The sequence below is a fragment of the Electrona antarctica genome, assembly GCF_951216825.1.
Source record: "Electrona antarctica genome assembly, chromosome: 2".
NCBI classification, from domain to species: domain Eukaryota; kingdom Metazoa; phylum Chordata; class Actinopteri; order Myctophiformes; family Myctophidae; genus Electrona; species Electrona antarctica.
The window spans coordinates 20,263,312-20,279,125 of NC_136807.1; the positions used below are offsets into that span (position 1 = coordinate 20,263,312).

Here is a 15,814-nt window from a genome sequence, read left to right on the forward strand (position 1 = left end):
ACCCTCTATTATCAAATACAAATAACATAATGAGGTAGGCCTATATGTATATATAATAGTATACAACCAACAAAAAGGCAACCATCCCAGAAAAGTATTTTCCATCAATTGCGATCCTCAGTATTGCTTGGATTTCTTGTCAATTTACAATTTACAATTTAGGCATTTAGCAGACGCTCTTAATCCAGAGCGATTTACATTAAGCAAGAACAAAAAGCATGGGAATACATCACATATATAAAAAGCATTTATCAAGAAACATGCGTAAGCTAAGAACGTAACTAGAACATATCTATATAATGACACAATACATATAAACTATACATATATATTATACTGCTATGACTACATACAATGCAATTATTGTGCTGTCTACATGACATGCTATAAGTCTCAAGTTTCAAATGCTATCTAAGTCTAAAAAGTGCTGTCTAAGGGGGTAGGGTAAGTGCTATGGGCCATGGTGGAGTCTGAAAAGGTGGGTTTTCAAACTACGGCGGAAGATCGGGAGTGATGCTGCAGTTCTGATTGCAACGGGAAGTGCATTCCACAGTTTTGGGGCCAGAAGGGAGAAGAGTTTGGGACGTGTGGAGCGTTGTCCCGGCGTTTTGTCCTCCCCCAGTCCTTGAATGACAAGTACGGACCAATATTATTCTCTTCTTTATCAGTGTTGATATGTGTCTTTTATGTCCTATCAACACTTTAGATGTGTATGGGGAGCCAGTACCCTACGCTCACAGGAAATGACTGCAGAGCTTGTGGCTCCAACAGTAGTCATATAGTCCATCACTGAAAATATAATTTAATTCAATTGGAAGTGACTATTTTTGGTTAACTGAACAGAGATTTACGGTTTGCAGATCATCCCTTGCTTAAACATCAGATTTTTGCCTTTTAGAAAGAGATGGTTTGTTCTGTTAGTCTGGGTTTGGGGATTTAAATAAACATATGTGGTATAACTAATTATGTTTTTCATAGTGTGTTAGTGTATGGCCACACACGTCTGTCATTTGTTTCTTGTATTGCCTTGCAAAGAATGCTTTCTTTGCTCTTGACTTCTCTCTGTCTCTCTCTTGTATAGAACATCCTCCGTTTCACACAACTGGGTGGACAAGGCAACAATGTTAAATATCTCAAGGCCAAACTAAGATAAAAAGGCAGGTTCCCAGGCTCTACAGCAACCTGGCCATTCCTATCTTCTCCTCCAACCAGGACGGACGAACCAACTGTATTGAAAGTAGTTGTATTGTAGATTCAACATGTCCATCACAGTCTTTGCCATGACGGTCCTCCTGGGCTCTTCACTGGTGATGACATTTGTCCTGAACACTTCTGAAAGAGAAACTGCAACATCCACTGTACCTCATGTTGCCAGGAACAACAGGTTAGTATTATATACTCTAAAACTCTAAAACTTTGAGTCAAAGTAATATTTTCTGTGAGAGGTTTATAATGTCCTTTCCTTGTCTACATGGAAATATACAGCTGAGACCAATGTTTACATGATTACCGTCGCTGATTTATTATTAAATATTATATTGGATTATGCCGGTCATTCATGAATATTATGAGTTATTCAGGAATAGTATGAGCCTTTTTGAGGTACAAAGGGAGATTTTTGAGTATGGCTGTGATACAGGACCAGAGTGACCTGGTTTTTAAAGGGTGGTGACCAATCTTTATAGGATAAATAACTATTACAACAAAATAATGATTAAATAAACAAGAGTATAACATAGTATAAGTTCATTGTTGATATGGTATATGCTTGCTGAGGCCTTTATGGTACAAATGCAGATTTTGGAGCAGAGTGAACTAAAGAGTACTCACACAGGCTTTAACATGCTGGTACACACAACAATTAACAGCATAATCAGTCACTCCACAAGATTCTACAGAACTGATTCCAGCGCTTGTTGGAGCATGTTGAGAAAACTTGTTTCTATCAGACAAGTTTTACGATGTCACTTGACACATACATGGCATATAGTTGTTATTACTTTTGTAGGCCTACTGTGCATGAAATATGCACTTATTGACAAATACAATGCACTGCTCATTCAGTGCACTGACATACAGTTAAACTTCACGCCTTTATAATCCTGATCAACTGGAAATCGCCCACTTCCCCTTCTCACACTCACTGGATTAGGGACACCTTGTACTGTGTAAAACTGGAGAAGATTAGACACTCCTTAAATGGTTCTTCCGATAAGTTTGGGAGGATATGGGGTCCATTCTTTCAATTCATTCAGAATTTGAATCCGTCTCTGCTTGAGGATGTGTGAGGTCTGCTGGACTTTTGATTTAAAAGTATCCTATACTGTGATTGGATTGCTGTGATGTAATGCGGATTATGGATGTATCGTGTACTTAGGATTGTTTATAGGATGTTGTGTACTGTTTTGTCTGTTTTTGTCTGCCTTTTATTTTTCAACTTTTATTGATCCTGTATTTAAGGTTTGTTTGTCTTGTTTTCTGTTGTCCTTTTTCTTTGGGGTGAAAATTCAATGTATTTATTCTTGTACGTTATGCTTGTGGGGTTTATGAAGAGAAGCTGTTAATGCCACCATTTATTATTTTTCTACTCCATTATTTCAATAATGCTTCTGTGAAAAAAACCAATAAACAAAGTTATAAAAAAATAAAAATAAACTTCACGCCTTTAAACAAAAAAAGTTGAATAACATGTTACCAAATAATGCTGTAATGCAATGCTATCATTGATGTTGGCCATCTGCAGGTGCCAGGAGCCATTGCAGTCCATAAAGAAGGATCTCCTGGATGCTCTCAACCTGCAGACGGAGCCACGTCTGCCTGCTGGGTGGCTGGACAGTGTCAGAGACCAATGGAAGTCCACATTCAATGCCATGACTCCACAAACCCGGAATGGGATAGGTAGGTCAAATACAGATATGCAGCACAAACAAAACAACAGTGCAAATTATAATGAATTGAAGTATTTGCTTAAAAGAAAACAAAAGCATAAAAACTTGACATGAACGTTACATTTAATGTTTTTGCAGGCTCTGACTTAACTGTGACACCGGGTACTGGCCATAGCCCTGGATTTAAGTGCTGTCAGATGTCTTCACAGATCTCCCTGAAAGGTATGAAACTGTGTGTGTGTGTGTGTGTGTGTGTGTGTGTGTGTGTGTGTGTGTGTGTGTGTGTGTGTGTGTGTGTGTGTGTGTGTGTGTGTGTGTGTGTGTGTGTGTGTGTGTGTGTGTGTGTGTGTGTGTGTGTGTACTTGTTTGCAAATAAGTAATTTTAGTATGTGATGTTATATCTTCCTAACAGATCTGGGCTGGGACAACTGGGTGATCTTTCCTGAGAGATTCACCCTTGTCCAGTGTGCATCCTGCAACCCTCTGCTGGAACCAAACAACCTGCGCTGTCCATCACACACTCCTCCTAATACCAAGGACAACTCTTCACAAGTACGGTATAAACAAGACAAAATTCTGTTGTACAAAATGAATGCATTTCCCATGACAAATCGGTTTACATTTTTAATATGTTTAGACATTACAAGACAAGTCCCAAAAGTGGTCCCTAGAGGCCGCTATGCTACTCCTTACGCCTGCAAACTGGAAAACCAACAAGCCCTGTGCTGCTGCACTCACTAGTGGAGTTGATATAAATGCATACATGTGTTCAATTTAGAAACTGAGCATATAGGCAGTAGGAAGCTATAGGACCATAGAGTTATACATGAAAAGATAATGCAACACCAGTTCCAGACAGAATTAAACCAGGGATGTTGCTATAATGTGGTCAACATAATATCCTGTTAGCCACCAAAGTTAAGTCTGCCATATCTTTTAAAATGACACTGGTTTTAATCTTTTTGTTTGATTTCATGAGCCAAATTGACTAAAATCCAGATTAGGGTCTAGATATGAAAAACATGCTCTGTGATCATCAACACCAAAACCTTACTAGTTGAGCTGATATGAGACATTAATAGAGGGTATGTGCATGACATCATCATCATACCCGGAAGGTATGCGGGAACACCTACTGAGTGGCAAAAAACTACTTTCTGGCCTTGACATACATCCCATACATCCAAACAGAAAGGTCCTATTTGATTGCATTAAATGACTTTAAACAACATTAAATTCACTTTGTCACTCACTTTGCCACTCGATCTGCATTCACTTTATGCATGCGTATACCCTATATGATTGATATTGAAATATGATGGAATGATAGGATATATTATCATTATAACACCTCACTCATGTTTCACCCCCCCCCCCTCTCTCAGGCCCAGATGCCATGCTGCCAGTCCATCTCCCAGGCAATGATGCCTGTCCTGTACATGGAAGAAGGAGGCACTGTAGTCATCTCCTCTGTGCAGCTCACCCGTACATGTGGCTGTGTCTCAGACACCACCCAGCTGCCCACCGAAGACTAAGGCTGGTTTTAAAGTCCTGTGCATGTCTGTTAACTCCTTGGCAGGCATTTGTTTTTCACACTAGTGCACCATGTTGTTTAACATCTTAGTGCAACAGAAAAAACAAGGTCCAAAATTATGTACAATATTGAGGAACAATGCATGCACTTATTTTCCTCTCACTAGCACTCTTGTGTTTGTTCTTGTGTCATCACATTTTATGTTATTCCCTTGAAGATGGATAATATGAAAAAAATACATTGTACCATATATATGTATGTATATATAATGAGCATTAGTGTGTAGCCTACCAATTATATGAAGATAGGACGGAATAATGTGTGCACACTGCATAGAGCTATTTCAGGCAGCCAAATTTCCCCGCCCTACATGGTTAGGAAATGACAAGGCAATAAAACACCAAACAGACATGTTCCCTCCAAAAATGTGTGGTTGTCCAAAGCCAAATTCAACCATTCCTCTCAGCTTCCTAGAACTTCCACATTGTACGGAAGGCCAAGTTTTATCGAGTTGTATTTGGCATTTGAACACAATTCAAAGTACAATTTGAATGCATGGAATATCTACTTACTGGATATTGTATGCTGACAATTTTAATTCACAATAAATAATAAAGATTACATTTTTCTTTTTCACAATACTGTGAAAGTTCTTTCCTGAATGTTTCGGTGTTTTGCCACAGCTATTGGCAATGCTTCAACTTGTTTTGGCTGGTAGAAGACACAAGGGGAAATAATTCTGACCCAGTCACTTAGGCATAGTCATTTAACTTTTGAGGGAAATTATATTTTGCAGTTTTTTTAATGCTTTTTCATGTAAAATTATATCTTCGATGTAGTGTTTCATATGTGCATAATGTACACAAACAGAGAAGGTAAGACAAATGAAAAACCTTGCTCGCATTACTTTACTAATATTGCATCTTCTGCAGTTAATCTGTGAATCTCAATGCTTGATAACATCCCAGTGAATAGTATAGCAAAATACTGTAGGCTACCTAAAATATAACTTTAAAACAAAATGTATTGTGGGTAGAGTGAAAGTAATGCATTAATTATCAGCTACTGATTAGTGTTTTTTCCTTAGCATACATGTACAAGAGTATAATACAAATGAGCTCATTCAGCGGTCAGGGTTCAGCAAATTATTATAGTACTTATAAATGAGTAGTAATTTGACTACAGTAGGTAGTGAAAGAGTTTAAGACTTAGGTAGATATGCTTTGTAAGATTTATGAGAGCATTGTTAAACTCCAATGTAAATCAATTCTCTTAAACTAGATATCGGCCTTAAGCCCATGACATGACCCACCTAATTCCAATACACTTTGCTCGTTTGGGATGGCTCAGGGTAGAAGACAGGGTTGAGAAAATATCAATGGAATTGGTATTTAAGATAATAAAAAGGACAGTGCTCTCATTACCCTCATACCTGTCTAAATACCCTGTCTAAATACCCACAGCCACATAGAGGGAGCAACCATGATGTGTTACCACCCAAATGTATGAAAACAAGATAAAGAAAATTCTCATTCTACTACTCTGCCACCAAAATATGCCCTGACCCCATCCATTAAACTTAAAGGATGTGTATCACTGGTCTCTCAAAATGGGCCTGAAAAACATTAGGAGGTAAATGTAAATTCCCATTGGACATTGTCATTCACTAATGCTGTTTTCTCCTTTTTCTCCTTTGTACATACATAATAGTGTTTGAATTTGTTGACATGTATATTGTGTTATTTTTTTATGCTATGGTGATGAATTGAATGCATATGACCACAATGGAAGAAAGTCCCCAGGACTTTTTTTGTGTTAATCTTATTGTGTTTGACACATTTGTCATTTAGTTTGGATTGATATCTCTTATTATTTGAATAAAGTTCACAATAAAAAAAACGTACGTCTATTTCGTCACAGTGTTACTTATTTTCATGGCAGTCTTTGTTTGTGACAAACGATTATAATACAATTAATATGGTAATGTTTGTAGCTGTCTCCAGGATGTTAATTTAACTCTGGCTGGACCAGACCTATCCACATGTAGGCAAAACCACAAATGCCTGTTGAAAACTCTGAAAAAGAGGTGGGGGGAGGGGTGTACACAATGAGGCACAGTTTGGAGTGCTCCAGAAATGCAGGGCATTGCAGGCGTTACTCAGGCAAACATCATTACAGCCTATTGCGTACTTCTCAAAAGGTTTTGAATGTTGTCAGTTGCTCTGCATAATTAAAAAAACAAAAAATAGTTTGGGTGTCCTCCTGAGGTCATGTCTCAACGAGACATGTGTGAAGACTCACATGGTTTGTGAGTTCCTTGTTTGTTGTGGATTTACTCCAGCATACAACATTTTCTGTAACACTGATACAGATTGTGTTGTCACCAAAATATGCCCTAGCATAGCTAGCTCTGAGTCCAATTAGTTTGTCTCAGGCCAGGCGTGACTGCTTTATCAGCCACCCTCCACCCCACAATAAATTATTATTATTATTTTATTTGTGGTGTTGCCTGTAGCTGCCGGACAGGAGAATATGGAACTGCCCCTAAACAAATCTAATCAACTGCCCCTATAACAGCCTCATTCATTACACACAATATCACCACAACACTTCAATTATATGTGGCTTGCGAGCTGCTTCAGCCTCAGGCAGATAAAATCTGCCTGAACTTGAGTGGGTAACATGCATGGGCACCATGATGTGGTGGGTTATGTAACAAGAAGTGATGTGTCAAGCAGCAAGCATTTAAGGTCGCCCTATTCCATCATTGATTCTCTTGCAGTCTTTGATGAAATAATCAACAGTTCTAAAATTACAGCAGTATGGAAACAATGGGAAATGGATTATCACAAAAAGCCAAAGGCTTATTTCCATTGTGGTCCATACATATTCAAACATCTGGACAAACAACAGTGCAACAAACAATAATACAAAAAATCTCAAAATATATAAAAATAAAATGCTATGTAAACAATTCATGTATGTTGGTGTGCACCTCTTTGCATCCCCATGCACCACCCCAGCTCCACCTGCCGTCTGTTTCCTTTGTGGGTTTTGTAACCCATTTTGCTCAACTAAATATAGCCGGACAGACAAGAGTTCCTAGATAAGTGCTATTCTGCAGAATAATCACTTTTTTATGTGGTGCCTTTATAGTTCTGTAGTCTTCTTATAATTACCTAAATGAAACTAGACTGCACTCGAGCGAGTTGCCAACTTGTGCCTTGTGCACCCCACCCCCATAGATGAAACTTTGCACACACACTCCCTGGATACCAACGATGAATCTCTGCCCCAAAAATCCACAAACAGGTGGATTTTTGCAAAACACATTTTTGGAACAAAATTCCTCAAAGCAATCCCCCCCCCCCAATAGCACAATTACAAGAATATAAGTCAGTAAAAGGTGAATGGATTTGATAGAAGTTTTATTTTTAAGGTTGCACAGTATTCAGTTTTGAGTGAATTAATTTATAATGTGCTCATCTTCTGTATATCGCCATGTCTAAACTTGACATGAGTTGTAACAGAATCCTGCTTGTTTTGAAAGGTTAAAATTAGGGGTGCACGATTATGAAATTATGATCGATATCCGATCTCCGATTATTTGCGGGGTCATATCTGCCGATACTGATTCTGACCAATTATGATATTATACAGATTATGCTGCCTTCAAACATTAGAAATACACAAAACAAAAGCGACAGAGACAGGCAGAGTGGCTGCTCTGTGAGTAAAAAGCCATTGACGGTCACATTATTATTGCGTCATCAATATCGGTGAAAATAATCAGGATTATTTTGAGACCGATCCGATACCGATATGGCATTTCTATGGCCAATTTCGATATGTTACCAATTATATTGTGCATCACTAGTTAAAATGCAGTTAAAATGCCAACAAACAACTTTTGGTTATAGAACACCAGCAGTAAGATGCATATTGCAGTATGTGTCCTTCACAGACCTTCATCTGAGCATAAAAGTGTCTTTGTGGTTCTTTGTGAACCAAGAACCGGTGCCAGGTTGACTCCCACTGTTACTACGGTGAGTAGCTGTGGGAGATGTCCGATATTCAAGGACTTTAGTCATTTATGGCCATAAATCCCACAATGATTCTTTGTGCATTTTATCATGCAGGTGTTGTACAAAGCATTCCATCCACATGATAAATGATAATACATTATGTGATTATGACTTCATATTGGAATGAATTGGAGCAGAACAACAACACAATGGGTTCAGTTCAGGACAAAATGCAATTATTTTATTTAGTTATGTGTGTCCCAGTTTAGGCCTCAATAGTAGAGGACAGCAGGTTAGCAAGATGGCATTCCATGCATGTCTGAGATTTGCTGGCTGGCGATGCCAAAGCAAAGTTGCCAAACTGTTTGTAAGCTGAACTCAACTTTATTATCACACCTCAAAAGTAAATGTAAATATTTTGAACAAGCTTCCATTTACATTGTTAAATAAAGAATTAAATAATAATAATAATAATAAAAAATAACAACATTATTCTCTTAGTTATATGTATTACAAATCTCAGTATACTTATTACTCATTTCCAAACATATTTCATTGGAAATTACTCTTTTTGGTTAACCTGATATGAAGATTTAGTATGAGACATGTTTGCTTTTTAGTTTTTTAATAGGTGGTTTGTTCTGTTAGTCTGGGTTTGGGGATTTAATGCACGTAATGTGTTATAACTAATTATCTTTTGCATACTGTGTTAATGTATGGCCACAATCTGTCATTTGTTTCATGTATTGCCTAGCATTCTTTGCTCTCTTTCTCTTGCAGAACATATCCTCCATTTCACACAACTGGGTGGACAAGGCAACAATGTTATATATATCTCAAGGCCAAACTAAGATAAAAAGGCAGGTTCCCAGGCTCTACAGCAACCTGGCCATTCCTATCTTCTCCTCCAACCAGGACAGAAGAACCAACCTCTGTAGCCATCTGTATTGAAAGTAGTTGTATTGTAGATTCAACATGTCCATCACAGTCTTTGTCATGACGGTCCTCCTGGGCTCTTCACTGGTGATGACATTTGTCCTGAACACTTCTGAAAGAGAAACAACAACATCCATGGTACCTGATGTTGCCAGGAACAACAGGTTAGTATTATATACATGTCTCTAAAATTATAGTCAAAGTATAGTATACGTCTTGGTCCTCCTTTTGTCTAAATGGAAATATACAGCGGAGGTCAATCTTTACAGGATTACTGTTGCTACATAATTATAATCAATCAAATATATTGGATTGTGATGTAATTATTATTAGAATATCTATAGCATATTAAAATATGAGTTCAGTGTTAATATATGTGCTTGTTTAGGCCATTTTAAAGGGACAGAGGGAGATTTTACTCCTGGCTGTGCCTGTGACACCAGAGTGACCTGGTATTTGAAGGGTCATGACTAGTTTGTTGGAGCATGTCGAGAGAACGTGTTTACAATTGGCACATACTGGCACACAGTATCATTTCTTTCATTATATCTACTGTATAATTAGCACACACTGACTAGTTTTAATAAGGGATATTTGTTTTGAAGACATATATAATACATCTATTCATGATGAAACCACATGATATATGTTCTCATTATAATAAATAAAATGCACTCGGGTGCACATGACATACATTCATCAACCATGCCACATCAGCAGTGTCACAGGTTGATCTGGTTCAGCAAGACAATGCAACAAATTATACTTATTTTAGTTCAAACTGAATAATACTATATATAAAGAAAAACATATATTACTTCTAATTAACATGCTAACAATATGCTATTTAATAACATATGACCATGTAATGTAATGCTATCATTGATGCTGGCCATCTGCAGGTGCCAGGAGCCATTGCAGTCCATAAAGAAGGATCTCCTTGATGCTCTCAACCTGCAGACGGAGCCACGTCTGCCTGCTGGGTGGCTGGACAGTGTCAGAGACCAATGGAAGTCCACATTCAATGCCATGACTCCACAAACCCGGAATGGGATAGGTAGGTCAAATACAGATATGCAGCACAAACAACAGTGTAAATTATAATGAATAATTCAAGTATTTGCTTAAAAGAAAAACAAAGCATAAAAACTTTACATGAACGTTAAATGTAATGTTTTTGCAGGCTCTGACTTAACTGTGACACCGGGTACTGGCCATAGCCCTGGATTTAAGTGCTGTCAGATGTCTTCACAGATCTCCCTGAAAGGTATGAAACTGTGTGTGTGTGTGTGTGTGTGTGTGTGTGTGTGTGTGTGTGTGTGTGTGTGTGTGTGTGTGTGTGTGTGTGTGTGTGTACTTGTTTGCAAATAAGTAATTTCAGTATGTGATGTTATATCTTCCTAACAGATCTGGGCTGGGACAACTGGGTGATCTTTCCTGAGAGCTTCACCCTTGTCCAGTGTGCATCCTGCAACCCTCTGCTGGAACCAAACAACCTGCGCTGTCCATCACACACTCCTCCTAATACCAAGGACAACTCTTCACAGGTATAAACAAGACAAAAGTACAGCTATAGAAAATTGTGTAAATTGTGCTAAATTAATTAGTTATTGAAGTTATTTGATAGTTGTTGGGGTTTACATTTTAACCACATTGCCAAGCAACCAAAGACATGCCCCCCCCCCCCCCCTCTGACTCAATCAGCTAATATAGGGAAGCTGTCTGAACCTTCCCTTAAACACGTGGGACAATGCTCCACAAATCCCAGACTCTTCTCCCTCCTGGGTCCCAAACTGTGGAACAAACAGTTAAAACAACAACAGTTAGAATTACACAATGCAGACTCACTTCCAATTTTCCACCGCAGACTCAACCTCAGCCCTTTGAGCATGACTTAGATATGACAGCCATGTAGGTCATTTGTTACTTAGGCATGTTTTTCTTGCCCACAATGTTAAAATTGTAATTTATATATAAGCTAGACAGATGGTTCAATTATTACCAGGCAGGTATCATTTAGTTTCAATGCACAGATGTTTTTGATACTGTAGGGTAGGCCTATTGATTAAACTGATGCTAGGTTATTGGTTTACCTGAGATCCTAGTTTACTGAGGAACTATACCTTGCTTAATGTAAGTTGTTGTGGATAAGAGTATCTGCTAAATGCCATATGGAGAAAATTGGAAAGACAAATCCCACTAGTGGTCCATAAAGGCTGTCATGCTGCTCCTGAGCAGCATGCCACTAGTGAGCTCTGCTCACTAGTGGCACTACAAGGAATGCATGTAGGGGTAGAGGTTTTTTAATCATATTTATTTGAGATTATGATGAACAGGATTGTATATTAGATATGTGATAGGATATATGACACTCATGGTCCCCCCCCCTCTCTCTCATGGTCCAGATGCCATGCTGCCAGTCCATCTCCCAAGCAATGATGCCTGTCCTGTACATGGAAGAAGGAGGCACTGTAGTCATCTCCTCTGTGCAGCTCACCCGTACATGTGGCTGTGTCTCAGACACCACCCAGCTGCCCACCGAAGACTAAGGCTGGTTTTAAAGTCCTATGCATGTCTGTTAACTATAGTGCACCATGTGTAGAATGTGTAACATCTTTGCATTGTAATGCGACATCAATGATGCAACATATTAAGGAAAACTAAATGCATGCACTTATTACCTCTCACTAGCACTCTTATTGTGTTTGTATTGCATTCTATGTTATTCCTTTGAATATGGATAATGTGATGGATATCAGTGGAGCACAATGGTTCAAAATAGACTAGCTTTAAATGGATGATATCAGATTGCATCAGTCCTAGCCTCACTGTTCTCAAAACCCAGTGTATATTTGCAGTGCTTGTCTGTAAATACATTTGATTTTACTCTAACTGTTGGCAGCACAGAATAGATAAACTGCATCAATCTGATTTATCATTTACCATGTATGTGGCAGTATGTTAGAATCCTGAAAGTCCCCAATCTAATTAATTGTTGAAACATTCTGCAGAAAGTGAATATCTCGTGAAATTAATGTAAATTACATTTTAATTTATTGTTTAATTTATTCTAAATATAAATCCAGAAAAGATCATATATTTGCAAAAAGTTTTGGCAATATGCAGTATGTCAATTAAAGGTTACTTAAAGTCGACATGCTTCTCTATTTCAAAGAATAGAGATAATTTACATTGTTAAGTTAAATGTTGTCAGTCTAGCTTAAATATTTCTCATGTGTGCACAACTGCACACTGCAGAGAGCTATTTTAGTCAGAGAAATATTTTCCAACCCTACATGGTTAGGAATTGGCAAGGCAATAAAGCAGAAACATAACTTCAGTGTTCCCTCCAAAAATGTGTGGTTATCCCAAGCCAAATGTTTTCTCAGAGCAGTCGCCTCTAAAACAGCCATTCCTGATTCTGAGAACTACCACATTGTGTGTAGAAGGCCTATAAGTGATCCAGTTGTATAGGGCAATTATTTGTGCCAACAGTCACAGTGCCATCCTTTTTATCACAGTGATATGTAAAATATTATGTAGGCCTTATCTTATCTTATATTTCAGTTACAATGTGTGATGTTTTATTTTGTCTGTTTTTTTTGTTTTGTTTTTGTTTTTGTTCACTTGTGAAATTCAACAGATGCCTTGCACATATTCTTTGAATAAAGATGACTACAATACATCTATTGTCATCAAAGATGTGTGATGTGCTGTATATCAATTTTCTCATAGTGTCACTTACTGCAATCTTTGTTTATCACAAAACAAACCTGGTTATAGGCAATTAAGATTTTAATAAGGTAATGTATCATAGCAATCTAGTGCTATACACAGCAAAATCCAGAATGCCAATTTAACTCTGAACGTGTAAACATGGATCCTTATGGGCCCAGCCTCAAATCTATCCACAGGCAAAACAACAAATGCCTGTTGAAAGTACCCCTTTGAAAATGGTATTTTTACCCTCATGGGTTCATTTGTACACTTTCAGAGTGAAATTAACACTCTAGATATTGCTGTGCAATATGTCAGGCAGTTCTCGAAGGAAGGGGGTGGCCGACATGCCGAATGTTGGCACCATGGATGTAGGGTTGGCACAGTGCTCCAGAAATGCAGGCGTTACTCAGTCAAAAAGCATTCTAGTCTATTGCGCACTTCTCAAAAGATCTTCAACATTGTCAGTCGCTCTGCATGCATTTATATACTCAAAGTATTTATTCATCTTTTGCTGCAATGGAAATATGTTGAGTTGCGCAAGCAACATATCAGTGCTTGACTGAAATAAAAACAGCACAAGACGACGACAAGACCAGGAACCATATAACTGCTTCAACTTGGATGCTGTATTTCTGCCCGGAAAGGATGGCAAGATATTTCATAGTTTGGGTGTCCTGTGGCCTGCTCTCTACCATTCTACTAGCTGACGGGAAAATTGAGTGCACAAGGGGGGAGCGTTTGCTGAAAGAGTTCTCCAGAGACATGACATGGCCCACTAACTGTTTAATGGAGTGCTCAGTTTCTACCTTTCACAAAAAAATGCTGCTTCAGGATAATCGGAATATCCGTCTCAATGATTGCACAGTAGGTGAGTCACAAAATAATTCACGTAGTGCATGCTATTCAACTAACTTGAGCTGGGTAAAATCTGTTCTATTAATAGAGTAGCATCACGTATACCACCACTGCCTTATATCAAATTACATGACACATTGTTGTAAGTAAGCAAAATGAACTATACTGGTTTCTTTTCACAGGAGACCAGGGAGAATACTGTTGGCCTATGGATCTACAATGTTACATTGGAGAGACCTTTCAACAGGCATTTGTGGTGTTGCCTGTGGATAGTTCTGTGGCTGGACAGGAGCAGATGGAACTCAAATCAACTGCCCCCATGGTTGCCTCATTTACTGTACACAGCTCCACAACACTTACTTGTGACTGTGGTCTTTGCTATAACGTCACACACACCTTCACTACATATCAAAGTTCTCAAGGGTTATCGCTCTGTGTGCAGATTGACACCCAGCAGAATGCCCTGGCTGACAGAGTCCTTAGAACTAGATGTGCACCTTTCTTGGTCACCTTTTGGCAAAGACAGCCAAAACAAGATGGGGGGTAGAAGTGTTTAAGTACAGTATATACACGCATTAATGATTGTGGTTGGTCGAATGTGTTTTAACTAATTTAGCTCAACTACAATAGCAGGGCAGATCAGATCCTACAGTAGTGGTATAATGCATCTGTAAACTGTAAGTCTTGCATATATTATAACTACCTATGTAGGCATTAGTGTATTTTGAATTGTCATAGTATGTGCACACATGCACGCACGCACGCACACACACACGCACGCACGCACTCACGCACGCACGCACACACACAATTTATACTGAATAAGCTATATTAATATAAAGGTTAGACACCTTTCTTTTTGAGACAATTTGTCTAATCTGTTTAAATGTGTTGATATGATAAACCATATTATTACATTATGTGATCTGTTTAATTGAACCAAATGTAAATGGTATTTGGTGTTTGTTTTCTTTGATTTTGAAGCAAAACGTTTTGTTAACTGAAAAGTGATACTTTTTGCATTGTGTAGTTTGGTTGAAATGTTAGCTGAAATTATTAATATAGGACAAAGGTGGAGGCAAGAAATTAGGACAGTTCAGAAAATGATAGTGATAAAATATTATTGGATTGTATATTAGATAGGTTTTGCATTTGTATTTACATTTGATTTAAATGTGTATCGACTGCAAATACTGTTTAACTACAGGAAGGTTTTTGCACTGTGGTTTTGATTGAAATGTGTATCAGAATGATCAAATTGTATATATTTTTAATAAAAGTGTTTTTACTTAGTAGTTGAAGTATTTCTGAAATATCTTTTACTTCAAGGATCCAGATGCGACCTCTCTATATATATATATATATATTTATATATATGTTAAGGTTTCCATTTTTAGAGCCTCCTCTCTTCCTGCCTTATGTGGTGTCTGCATAACCTTAACATTGTTAGTTTTGAGTGGTATTTATAGGCCATCAATTTAAGCACACACCTGATCACAGGAGTTGCATGAATGTGGCTACACCTGTGTATTATCTATATTCTGAAGTAGACATGGATGCCAAAACATTAAGTACGCACTACACTGCAATGTGCAGACAATATTTCTTCTAATGGTTTTCCAAATGATTTTATGTAGTGTAAAATAACTGAAGCATTCCAATTAAATTAAGCCTTGTATTAATAACGTAATACTTGTTTGCTTTGCACCAAACTTATGGTGCAAAGCAGAGGTGAAAACAGACTGCTGAGGCCCTGCTGGTTCGGTGCTGCAAGATAGTGTTATGAGCCTTGCCATATGGACAGAACAAATGGTCCAAATTGCAGTGGCAGCATAACCTATATGCTCAGAGGGGGC

The 15,814-nt window shown here is 38.1% G+C and overlaps 2 protein-coding genes across 3 annotated transcripts; both read left to right on the top strand.

Annotated features, from left to right (window-relative positions):
• The first annotated feature begins 1,198 nt into the window (after positions 1-1,198).
• LOC306938147 (inhibin beta E chain-like) lies at positions 1,199-5,891 on the top strand. Of its 2 annotated transcripts, none has more exons than XM_079522166.1 (5): positions 1,199-1,384; positions 2,744-2,898; positions 3,027-3,110; positions 3,301-3,440; positions 4,274-5,891. In XM_079522166.1, the coding sequence occupies exons 1-5, from the start codon at positions 1,260-1,262 to the stop codon at positions 4,421-4,423; spliced, it is 654 nt and encodes a 217-aa protein (XP_079378292.1). In that variant the 5' UTR covers positions 1,199-1,259; the 3' UTR covers positions 4,424-5,891. The 2 variants fall into 2 exon arrangements, with proteins under 2 accessions (XP_079378292.1, XP_079378293.1); XM_079522167.1 differs by having other exon boundaries at positions 3,301-3,445; positions 4,274-4,426.
• A 3,479-nt stretch (positions 5,892-9,370) lies between these two features.
• On the top strand, positions 9,371-13,049 carry LOC306939720 (growth/differentiation factor 6-like). The gene is made up of 5 exons (XM_079524407.1): positions 9,371-9,547; positions 10,286-10,440; positions 10,567-10,650; positions 10,791-10,930; positions 11,789-13,049. The coding sequence occupies exons 1-5, from the start codon at positions 9,423-9,425 to the stop codon at positions 11,930-11,932; spliced, it is 648 nt and encodes a 215-aa protein (XP_079380533.1). The 5' UTR covers positions 9,371-9,422; the 3' UTR covers positions 11,933-13,049.
• The last annotated feature ends 2,765 nt before the right edge of the window (positions 13,050-15,814 follow it).

Excerpts from the sequence above, each read along its gene's own strand:
- LOC306938147 (XM_079522166.1), top strand. The coding sequence starts at position 1,260 with ATGTCCATCACAGTCTTTGCCATGACGGTCCTCCTGGGCTCTTCACTG. Across the intron at positions 1,385-2,743 it reads CATGTTGCCAGGAACAACAG|GTGCCAGGAGCCATTGCAGT; the intron begins GTTAGTATTATA and ends GGCCATCTGCAG. Across the intron at positions 3,111-3,300 it reads TTCACAGATCTCCCTGAAAG|ATCTGGGCTGGGACAACTGG; the intron begins GTATGAAACTGT and ends TCTTCCTAACAG.
- LOC306939720 (XM_079524407.1), top strand. The coding sequence starts at position 9,423 with ATGTCCATCACAGTCTTTGTCATGACGGTCCTCCTGGGCTCTTCACTG. Across the intron at positions 10,441-10,566 it reads ACAAACCCGGAATGGGATAG|GCTCTGACTTAACTGTGACA; the intron begins GTAGGTCAAATA and ends ATGTTTTTGCAG. Across the intron at positions 10,931-11,788 it reads CCAAGGACAACTCTTCACAG|ATGCCATGCTGCCAGTCCAT; the intron begins GTATAAACAAGA and ends CTCATGGTCCAG.